This window comes from Callorhinchus milii, unplaced genomic scaffold, assembly GCF_018977255.1.
Source record: "Callorhinchus milii isolate IMCB2004 unplaced genomic scaffold, IMCB_Cmil_1.0 Scaffold37, whole genome shotgun sequence".
NCBI lineage: Eukaryota > Metazoa > Chordata > Chondrichthyes > Chimaeriformes > Callorhinchidae > Callorhinchus > Callorhinchus milii.
This window is the reverse complement of record NW_024704778.1, coordinates 277,228-288,349: the sequence shown is the minus strand read 5'-3', so window position 1 is coordinate 288,349 and position 11,122 is coordinate 277,228. Positions and strand designations below refer to the sequence as shown.

Sequence of the window (11,122 nt, the reverse complement as noted above, 5' to 3'; positions counted from 1 at the left end):
AGAGCCTGAGACTCAAGAAGCTCTCGGGACCCCCACACGAGAGGCCGAGACCCCCACACGAGAGGCCAAGACACCCACACGAGAGGCCAAGACACCCACACAAGAGGTCGAGACTCCCACACAAAAGGTAGAGACTCCCACACAAGAGGTCGAGACCCCCACACGAGAGGCCAAGACTCCCACACAAGAGGTCGAGACCCCCACACGAGAGGCCAAGACCCCCACACAAGAGGTCGAGACCCCCACACAAGAGGTCGAGACTCCCACACAAAAGGTAGAGACTCCCACACAAGAGGTTGAGACCCCACACAAGAGGTCGAGACCCCCACACAAGAGGTCGAGACCACCCACACAAGAGGTCGAGACTTCCACACAAGAGGTCGAGACTCCCACACAAGAGGCCGACACCCCCACACGAGAGGCAAGACCCCACACGAGAGGTCGAGACTCCCACACAAGAGGTCGAGACTCCCACACAAGAGGCCGGGACCCCCACACGAGAGGCCGACACCCCACACGAGAGGCCAAGACCCCCACACAAAAGGTCGAGACCCCCACACGAGAGGCGTCGTTGACCAGGATACGAGCAGAAGGACCGGCAGGAAGGCGACAGGTGGGGAGCAGGGAGTGCGATTACACACAGCGAGAATGCAGCCAACGGAGCTGGGGCTGAAGGTGGAGCCGGCAGAGTTGGCCCGGAAGTTACTGCAGAGACGGGGGTTTCTACAGCACCTGTCGGTGGCCTTCGACGACACGGAGTACGAGCCGTATGGGCTGCCGGACGTGGTGCAGAAAGGTGAGTCACATCACCTCCTCTCTACAGCTCTCACACAGTAAAGCTCCCTCTACACTGTGTGTCCCTCCACACTCCCCAGGTCAGTGACAGCGGGAGTTGGAGACAGAGTTAGGATTGACTGTACAGTGTGGTGACTGTGTGTTTTGCGGCAGCTGATTTTCACCGTGTTGGCAGGTTTTGGGGATATTCCGGCCGGGCCCTCCTGCCCCCACGTCCTACGCCGAGCTCTGCTGAGCAGCCTGTCTGTGCCAGAGGAGAGACCAGCCTCCCTGCCACCAGCCAGAACCTCGCCAACGGCAAAGTGGAACAGTGAGAGAGCAAAGGTATTCACTGAGCGGGAGTCTGACCACTCCCCCCCACCCCCCCACACCCCGCCATTCCCTGCTCCCGATTTAGCCTCTCGGAGGAAATTCCAACATTTAGAGCCTTGAAAGCAAGAGGCCTTGGGTTTGATCCTCAGCCGGGAAAATAGTTTCCTTACACTACACACCTCTGTTTACTCAGCAGTGAGTAGGAACCCGGTTGTTGGTCGATCGGTGGATCGATTTTCCCTTAAAAAAATAATAATTTTGTTACTCAGCCCACGACTGTGTGTGGGACGCTGCTGTGCGCAATTGGCTGCTGCGTTTCGCCCACAAACTGTAGAGTCACTACACTGTACAGTAAATTCTGTGAAGCGCTTTGAGACGTCTCGAAGATGTGATAAGGCGCTTTATCAAATGCCAGGACTGTTTGTTGTTGTTGTTCTCTTTACAAGTCAGGGTTTACAAGGAGCGGTCACACTCGATGCGCAAATTCTCACTAACGTGACGCAGTCCTCTTAAATATTAAGCGTCCTGACTCACTTTTTCACACGGGAATGTGTAAATTTAAACAGTATTTTCGTGCCTTGCGTCAATTAAATCCGTCAAAAGTTTTCACAGGCGTGGAAATTGTTTTTCTCACAAACGTTTAATTGTACTTGGTGTGGTCACGTGGATCGTGCAATGGCTGCTCCCTGGATCAGTGAGGTGTCCCATAGTCCCCACAAGGTCTCTGGGGGACTCGGTCCTGTGTGTTGGGATCTCTGTGAGTTTACTGAGGGGCCCCTGTCCCTCTCCCACTGCCCCTCGCCGAGTATCAGCCTCCAGCTGCTCACGCTGACCCCGGTGTCCGTGTGTGTCAGACCCGCGGCCGATTCTTCTTTTTATTATTATAAGTGGGAAAAAAAAAGCCACGTTTCGTTATTACTCGGAGTAATTAAGTAATAGCAGTTCTTTCATATTTTCATGAAATCAACTCTGAGCCACTTTCACACCCGACATGGAGACCAGACTCCCAATTCTGTGTGTGAGTCACTATTTATACAAGTGTTTTTACAGAGAGAGAGAGAGAAATGTGCCTAAAATCATTCCGAGTCCACACTGAAATTTCAAAACTATCTCCTTCTCTTCCCCTCCCGCCTCCCCCCCCCCCTCCCCCCCCCTCCTCTCCCCCTCCCTCCCTTTCCCACTCCCCATATATACATTTTCACACAATTACATCAGTTGAAGAAGGGGAAAGGAATGAGGGAGTGAGTTGGAGGAACAAACTTGGGGGAGAAGAGAGTTGACGATGAGATGTTTCGATGCTCTTCAACCTCATCAGAGGATCCTCCCCGAAGCCCGAGGGGCGCGAGGGTCACCGTCTTTGAAACTCCAGAGCGACTGGAATCCTGCGGAGACCACGATATCAGCTGTTGTGTCTTGTACTGACCGGCAGAACCAGGGCACACGGCCCGCGAGGGAGACGGAGGGAGGGGGGGAATGCCATCGATTTCTGTCAGGAAATAATACCCGGGGAAAGAGGATACGGTGCACAGTTTGGGGCGCGACGTGTCGAGCGACTGCCGGATGGTGGAAGTCGAACGGGATGGACCTCGGCCTTCTTACGCCAACAAAGTTCTTATGTTCTCATCGCCCACCAACGAGACAGCGTTAAGCTGCGTCCTATCCAGGACTCCCAGTGTCCAGGCCTCAACTGTCCTTCGCTCATAACCCCGGCCACTGACCCTTGAGGTAAAGGATACTTTGAGGCCCTTTCTCACAGGCCCAGTGCTGGGGAGAGAAAGAGGGAGAGAGAGAGCCACCGTCCTTTGGGTGAGACGTTAAACCTCGCTCACCCCCCCCCCCCCCCACCCCCGCCCCCCATCTGAGCCTGTTCGGCTTACGTTTACATTGTCCATTGTTGTTCGGGGCGGACTTTAAAGATGTCGGGGAGGAAAAAAGAGAATGAAGTCTCTCTCTTTCTCCCCACAGCCTCCCACCCTGACCTGGAACCTCTCACTCTGGACTACGCACACAAACCCCCCCGCCCCCCCCCCCCCAACTCCAGTCCTACTCTAAAGCAAATGCATAGCACCTCTGTGTGAGCCTCTTGCGGGATGGACGCTGGGATGGTCTGAACTGAAGACACCGAGGGCGGCAGAACCACTGGCAGAGAGAGAGACCCAGGGGAGCGTGAGCGACACTGAGCTGGTGACCTCCCCCTCCTCCTGCTCCGCCCTATTCCCCATCCCCCCCCCACCCCAAGCCTTCCTCCTCCTGAAATCCCGTTCCTCGCTCTCCGGGGAATCCTATCGCCTTCTCCCCCAGTAATTGGCGTAGGCTCGCTCAAACATGTTGCCGCACGCGATGTGGGCCCTGAGCTTGGTGCAGATGAGGAAGGAGCCGGCCATCTTGCGGTGGAGCGAGTAGGTCTCCTCTGGCGGGGGCGTGAGCCGGTGGTTGACCATGACGGGGATGATGGAGTGGATGCGCCGGGTCGTGCTCTGGCTGCCAAAGTCAAAGGGTTTCTTGGAAGCCAAGGCCTCGCCCAAGATGATCACAGCTTCCACGTGGGCATCGATCATCTCCTGTGGGGGAGGGGTAACAACAGGTCATCAGCGGGAGCATCACACCCCAAAAAATAATAATAATCATCCTTGGATTTGATGTAGCGCCTCATCACATCGTTGAGAGCTCAATATTATTATTATTACACCACTGGTGCCCGGCGTTCCCTACCTTGGTTTCATATCCCGTCAGGAACTTCAGATTGATGGATCTCCTCAACACCTCCTCCCTGTCCAGCTTGGCTGACGCCCGGATAATCTGCCCTCGGGGGGGGGGGTGGGGGGTGGGGGGGACAACAAGCAGACATACATTTATATGCCGTCCGCACGCAGGTATCTGGGAAACCTAACCAGCTACACCCCACGTAGCTTGGCCATCGAGAGAGCGCACTGTCTGGCCAAGCTTTCCCGATGCTTACCCGGGACCATAGGACCACCCTCCTAGTTAGTTAGTTAGTTAGTAGTCAGTTAGTCAGTTAGATAGTTAGTTCGTTAAATAGAGAGAGAGGGTGGGTCGGTGGGTGGGTGGATGAGAGCTTTGGCTGCAGGGTGAACAGGAGTTGACGGGGAGGATTCCCTTGGTGCCAGCTCAGCCCCAAGTAGACCCCTCTTACCTCTCTCTCCCCCCCCCCCCCCACCCCACCCCACCCACACACACACACACACACCAACCCGCTCGAGATCTACAGGGTGGGGGGGGGGGTCTGCGATGGGACAGGTTGCGCGTGAGAGACGACTCTCACCCACCTCAATATACTCATCTGTGAATTCTTTGCTAAACTCCCTCGTGGCACCGAAGTCCAGCAGAGAGACCTGTAGACAAAGGGTGGGGGGGGGGTGAGGGGGGGAGCACACAGCCTCGTCACCTCACACACAGTTACTTTATCCCGCACGACCTGACTCCCCCGCTTCCTGTCGCCCAACTCGAGCCCATTTCGAAACCATCCCAGATTTCTCGCCCCCTTTGCCTCTCGTCGACCTCACTCCCACTCTCCATCTCCCCGCCCCCACCCCCATTGTTTTGTTGCCTAACAACCCCCCACCCCCCCCCCACCCCCACCTCCGCCCCCACCGGACTGCGTCGGCCCAGGAAACGCACAGTCACTACGCTTCACTGTGAAGCGCTTTGGGATGTCCTCCCCACGTGAAAGACCCAGGAACCGAATGCAAGGATTATTAGAACCGGATGTCAAGATCAGAGCCCCATCGAATCCCAGGAATAATAATAATAATAAACTCTTCCCCCACCCACCCCCCCACCCCGGCCCACCTCTCCATCCCCCACCCCAGGCACCCCCGCTCACACAGGGGGGGGGGGGGGCACACCTACCTTCTCGGACTGAGGGTCGTACAGAAAATTAGACCAGTTGGGGTCGGTCTGCATATAACCAAACTCAAACAGCTCCCTCAGGCAGAGATTCAGGATGTTAGCGCAGATCTGTACAGCAGAGAGAGAGAGCGAGAGAGAGCGAGAGCGAGGGCGAGGGTGAGGGTCAGTCTGGCTCAGACGCTCGCGCTCTCGCCTCTAAGTCAGGAGTTTGTGGGTTCGAACCCCACCCCCACCCCCCAAACTCACTCACACACACACAAACACACACACAAACACGTAGGGGACTCTGAGCTCACAGTCCAGGCTGACAGCGCTGGGGGGGGGGAGAGAGAGAGAGAGAGAGAGAGACGTATTGTCGGAGACACCATCCTTCGGGCGAGAGGCGTTAAAACCTCATAATAACAGTAATAACATCAATAATAACAATAATAACAATGATAACAATAACACTATCGGCCGCTCAGACCGTGGGCTGTAATGTGATTATTGTCTGAGTTACAGACGGCCGATGGGAAAGTCCTGAAAGACTTTAAGCAAACGCGGAGCCGAGAGCAGATCACAGCCACGTTACTGAGGTTCACTGGGGGTGAGGTGGACATTCTGGTGAGGCTGAGACCGAGAGGCCGAGGGGTGGGGGGTGGGGAGCGGGAGGGGGGGGGGGTTGGGGGGTGTAGGGGGGAAGCGGGAGGGGGGGTGGGGGGTGGGCGGAGGACGTTACCGTGTTCCTATTCGTGTCTGGTGGGCGTTTCGAGGTCTGACCCTGAGGAATAGAGCAACAGGACGAGGCCATTCAGCCCCTCCAGCCTGTTCCGCCGTTCTATGGCTGATCCGTACCTCGGCTCCAATTACCCGCCCCTCGCCCCCCCCCCACCGCCCCCCCACCGCCCCTCGATGCCCCGACAATTACAATAATAAATATTAGTAAGAACAATAATCCTTACATCTGAGCCCAGTGGCTCCCACACACAGAGGTCTCTCTCTCTCTCTCTCTCCCTCTCTCTCTGTCGCTTCCCGGGGATTCACCCGATAGCAATGGAGTGTAGTGACTGTTTGCTGAGGGATTGGGATTGTCTTTCGCAGAAAGGTTACCTGGAACAGCTGAGATCCATCGAAGAGGCTTTGGGTCGGTCGGTCTTCTTCAAGACGCACGAGGTAAGTGGAAGCCAACGACGACAACTTGCATTTCCCCAGCGCCCCCTTCCTCTTCGACTGACCAACCGGGCCTTCGGTCACCCTCCTACCCCCACCCTCCCCGCCCTCCCGATCCCAACCCCCTGTCCGGCTCGGGTCCAAGCCCCTGACTGTCCCCGGGCCTGGGAACGTTCTCCCTCCTGCCGCGAGAGGTGGTCAGTGTTGTTGTTGTTGTTGTTGTTGTTGCTGTAGGTGATCGGGAGTTCGCTGCTGTTTGTCCACGAGAGTCTGGGGAAGCCGGAGGTTTGGCTGATCGACTTTGGGAAGACCACAGCCCTCCCCCAGGGCCAGACCCTGAGGCACGACATTCCCTGGGAGGAGGGGAACCGAGAGGATGGATACCTCCTGGGGCTCCATAACCTCATGGACATCTTCTCCCAGGCCCTGACGCAGAGGCTCACAGACACCGAGACAACCTGAGGGGCGAGAGGTGGGGTGGGGGGGGGGGGTGGGGGGTGGCACTGAGACATCTCACATCCCACCCCCCCCCACCACCCAGAGAAAGGGGGGGAAGAGGGGGTGGGCGATGAACATTGAATGGTGAGATCACACACACATGGACACACAGGGACACAAACACACACACAGGGACACACACACACACACAGGGACACACACAGACACGGACACACACACACACTGGGACAGACACGGACACACACACAGGGACACACACACTGGGACACACAGACACGGACACACACACAGGGACACACACACACACGGACACGCACACGGACCCACACACATACAGGGACACACACACGTGTTCCTGATGACCTTTAGTATAACGCACTACAGCTTCTTGGACACTAATTTTAGCAAAATACTTATCATTCCGAACAGATTGTATGTGGGGATCGAGCCCCAGCCCTCCCCCCCCCCCCACACCCCGTCTGTGCCGGTCTCTCTCTCTCTGTCTCTGCCCCCTCCCTCTGTGAGGGTCTCGAGCCCCCGGTTCCCGAGCCCGGAGGGGCCGAGGGCCCCCGGTTCCCGAGCCCGGAGGGGCTGAGGGTCCCCGGTTCCCGAGCCCGGAGGGGCCCCGGTTCCCGAGCCCAGAGGGGCCGAGGGTCCCCGGTTCCCGAGCCCGGAGGGGCCCGGTTCCCGAGCCCGGAGGGCGAGGGTCCCCGGTTCCCGAGCCCGGAGGGGCCGAGGGTCCCCGGTTCCCGAGCCCGGAGGGGCCGAGGGTCCCCGGGCACTCACTGCTGGTGGCGGTCCGGCCCAGACACGGGAGGACCTGGAAAGGGCCGACCAGTCACTGGGGGCAGAGAATCCTCCCCTCAGCCCCTGGTAACCCCACAGCCATAGCCCCCACTGACTGACTGGCGGGGGGGGGGGGGGGGGGTCCGGGCTGGACACGCAGCGGTTTCCGTGTGTCACGGTGACAGGTGTCCGTGTGTGTGTTTTGGGGTCAGAACCCGTGTAAAATAAATAGTTTTGTCTCCTGGAATAACAAAGGGAATTACAATGATCATTAATATACTCCACAGATATTACCTCCTGATATGGGGTCAGTGTGAGACAAATGTACCTTCACACACAGGCGGTTGGTCTGTTGTTTGATAATTGCACTTTTTAAAGGTATTGTATTGTTTATGTACAGTGGGTTTGTATTATACACAATAACACATGTAATACCCATCAATCTCACAGTCATGAACACAGCACCGGGTCACAAACACCCCCCACCCACCCCACCCCACCCCACCCACCCCACCCCACTCCATTCCCACTTTCGACCCCACACACACAGCGCGCACACACACACACAGCTCACACACACACACGCACACGCACACGCAGCGCGCGCACACAGAGCGCACATACACACAGCGCACGCAACACACAGTGCGCACGCGCAACCAGCACACGCACGCCGCGCGCGCACGCACAGACAGCGCACGCACACAGCGCGCGCACACACAGACACACAGTGCACACGCACAGCATGCACATACACATACACACACACACACACACACAGGGCGCACACACAGACTTGAGATACCTGGGTTATGAGACGCGGTCGATGAGGAGGGTCTTGAGACGGGTCTTGAAGGAGGCGACGGAGGGAGGGAGGGAGGGAGGGGTGTAAGGAGGGAAGGAGGGAGGGAGGAAGGGGGCGAGGGGCTGTGGGATGGAGTTCCAGAGGGTGGGGGGGCACACACTCATGTACACACAGACACTCTCTCAGTCTCACAGACACACACACAGACACACACCCACACACACAGACACACAGACACACACACACAGCCCCACTGCCACCGGTAACAGTTTAGCCGAGTCTGACTCGGAGTGAGTCACTCTGACCCACTCCCTCACTCGCTGTCCGGGAAGCAGCGAAGTTCCCACGTTCAGCCCCACATCGGCGCTCACTCTCTCTCTCTCTCTCTCTCTCTCTCCCTGTGTGGCCCTCCAGGGAGAGAGCGCGCAACAGGGAGAGAGAGAGAGAGAGAGCGCATTCCATTCCTACAATCCCTCTCTGGGATTTCCATGTGAAGCCGGGAATGTGGGGAATTCTCGGTCGGGTTTGGAGACTCTTAAGTGTGTCAGACACACGGCCGGTCACGGTGACGGGTTTCCGTGTGTGTCAGACCCGGCGGCCGGTCAACGGTGACGGGTTTCCCGTGTGTGTGTGTGTCAGACACACGGCCGGTCACGGTGACGGGTTTCCGTGTGTGTGTGCGTCAGACACCCGACCGGTCACGGTGACGGGTTTCCGTGTGTGTCAGACACACGGCCGGTCACGGTGACGGGTTTCCGTGTGTGTGTGCGTCAGACACCCGACCGGTCACGGCGACGGGTTTCCGTGTGTGTCGGAAAAAACATACGAACAGCAAAAAAAAAAAGAAAAAAAGCTTTGCCCGGGAGGAGAGAGAGTCAGTCAGTGTCGGAGCCGGGAGAGGCCTTCACGGGTTGCTATTCCCGGCTGGTTTTCCAGGCTCACTATTCCCGGTTCTCCTCCGATCGCCATTTTAAACTGTCGTCCTTGCGGGCGTCAGGTCGGATCTGGTTCCTCATGCCCCCCAGGAGGCTGGAGGTGGCCTCCGTCGCCACGATCAGAGGCCGGACCACCGTGGGGGGGATCTGCCTCAGGACCCCGCCCACCGCCCCCGTCAGCCCCTTCTGCTCGTGCCCCCGGGCGGCCACGTCACACATGGTGAGGGCCGTGTCCAACACGCCCTGTAGCAGTGAGAGAGAGGGAGAGAGAGTGAGGGAGAGATAGAGAGAGACAGTGAGAGAGAGAGAGAGAGAGAGAGTGAGATAGAGAGAGAGAGATGGAGAGAGAGAGAGAGAGAGAGACAGTGAGAGGGTTTCAGACGCTCGGCTGAAGGGATTACCTCTCGGACGGTGTCGTAAGCCTTGGCCACCCCCTCCCTCAGGTCAGCCGGCTGTTGTCCTCTCCGCGATCTCCTCAGGTGTCTGCGATCAGTCAAGGCCTTGGTAATGGGGGGGGTGGGCGAGAGGATGTCATACACCGTCTCTGCTGTCGCCTGTCACACAGCGAGGGAGAGAGACTGAGACACAGAGAGAGACTGAGACACAGAGAGACTGAGACACACAGAGACTGAGACACAGAGAGAGTGAGACACAGAGAGACTGAGACACAGAGAGACTGAGACACAGAGAGACTGAGACACAGAGAGACTGAGACACAGAGACTGAGACACAGAGAGACTGAGACACAGAGAGACTGAGACACAGAGAGACTGAGACACAGAGAGACTGAGACACAGAGAGAGACTGAGACACAGAGAGACTGAGACACAGAGAGACTGAGACACAGAGAGACTGAGACACAGAGAGACTGAGACACAGAGAGAGACTGAGACACAGAGAGAGACTGAGACACAGAGACTGAGACACAGAGAGACTGAGACACAGAGAGACTGAGACACAGAGAGACTGAGACACAGAGAGACTGAGACACAGAGAGAGACTGAGACACAGAGAGACTGAGACACACAGAGACTGAGACACAGAGAGAGAGACTGAGACACAGAGAGAGACTGAGACACAGAGAGACTGAGACACAGAGAGACTGAGACACAGAGAGACTGAGACACAGAGAGACTGAGACACAGAGAGACTGAGACACAGAGAGACTGAGACACACAGAGAGAGACTGAGACACAGAGACTGAGACACAGAGAGACTGAGACACAGAGAGAGACTGAGACACAGAGACTGAGACACAGAGACTGAGACACAGAGAGACTGAGACACCCTGCCCTACACACACACACACACACACCTCCCTCCCTCTCTTCCCCACCTCCCGGCCTCTCTCTCCCCCTTTCTCTCTAGCCCCCTCCTTCACTCTCTCTCTTTCCCCTCTCTTCTCTCCCCCCCTCGCCCGCCCTCCCGCCCTCCCTCCCTCTCTCTCTCTCCTTGCACTCCCTCCATCTTCCTTTCTTCCCCCTTCTCCCCCTCTCTCGCCCTCCCCTCTCCCGGGTACCTGAATGGCCTGGACCAGTCGGTTGCTGAGCTCGAGGGCAGCCGAGGCTGTTGAGGTGCCGAAGGAAGCTGCCCCCCTCTGCAGACCCCGCATAATCCTCCCGTCTTTACGGTATTGCTCGATCGGGAGCCAGAACAGGTCTCTGAGCCCATGGACTGGGGTGGGGGAGAGAGAGAGAGAGAGAGAGGACATCAGTCACTGTACAGCCCCACCCAGCCCCCAAACCCCAACCCCATCCCAGCCCCAACCCCATCCCAGCCCCAAACCCATCCCAGCCCCAACCCCATCCCAGCCCCCAACCCCATCCCAAACCCCAACCCAGCCCCAACCCATCCCAGCCCCCAACCCCATCCTAAACCCCGACCCATCCCCAAACCCCAACCCCATCCCAGCACCCAAACCCCATCCCAGCCCCCCAACCCCATCCCAGCCCCCAACCCAGCCCACCAACCCCAACCCCATCCCAGCCCCCCCCAACCCCATCCCAGCCCC

At 57.7% G+C, this 11,122-nt stretch overlaps 2 protein-coding genes and 1 long non-coding RNA gene across 3 annotated transcripts; 1 reads left to right on the top strand and 2 right to left on the bottom strand.

Annotated features, from left to right (window-relative positions):
* Positions 1-3,136: 3,136 nt before the first annotated feature.
* LOC121851420 (atypical kinase COQ8A, mitochondrial-like) lies at positions 3,137-5,082 on the bottom strand. Its single transcript, XM_042345280.1, has 4 exons — positions 4,978-5,082; positions 4,395-4,460; positions 3,820-3,906; positions 3,137-3,668 (listed from the first exon to the last, which is right to left on the bottom strand). The coding sequence occupies exons 1-4, from the start codon at positions 5,029-5,031 to the stop codon at positions 3,390-3,392; spliced, it is 486 nt and encodes a 161-aa protein (XP_042201214.1). The 5' UTR covers positions 5,032-5,082; the 3' UTR covers positions 3,137-3,389.
* Positions 5,083-5,455: 373 nt separating this feature from the next.
* LOC121851416 lies at positions 5,456-6,590 on the top strand. The gene is made up of 3 exons (XR_006085897.1): positions 5,456-5,580; positions 6,058-6,129; positions 6,361-6,590. It is a non-coding gene; the product is annotated as an uncharacterized LOC121851416 (long non-coding RNA).
* Positions 6,591-9,024: 2,434 nt separating this feature from the next.
* LOC121851413 (autophagy-related protein 2 homolog A-like) lies at positions 9,025-10,822 on the bottom strand. Its single transcript, XM_042345247.1, has 3 exons — positions 10,631-10,822; positions 9,513-9,665; positions 9,025-9,354 (listed from the first exon to the last, which is right to left on the bottom strand). Exons 1-3 carry the CDS (start codon positions 10,820-10,822, stop codon positions 9,118-9,120), a joined length of 582 nt encoding a protein of 193 aa, XP_042201181.1. The 3' UTR covers positions 9,025-9,117.
* Positions 10,823-11,122: the final 300 nt, after the last annotated feature.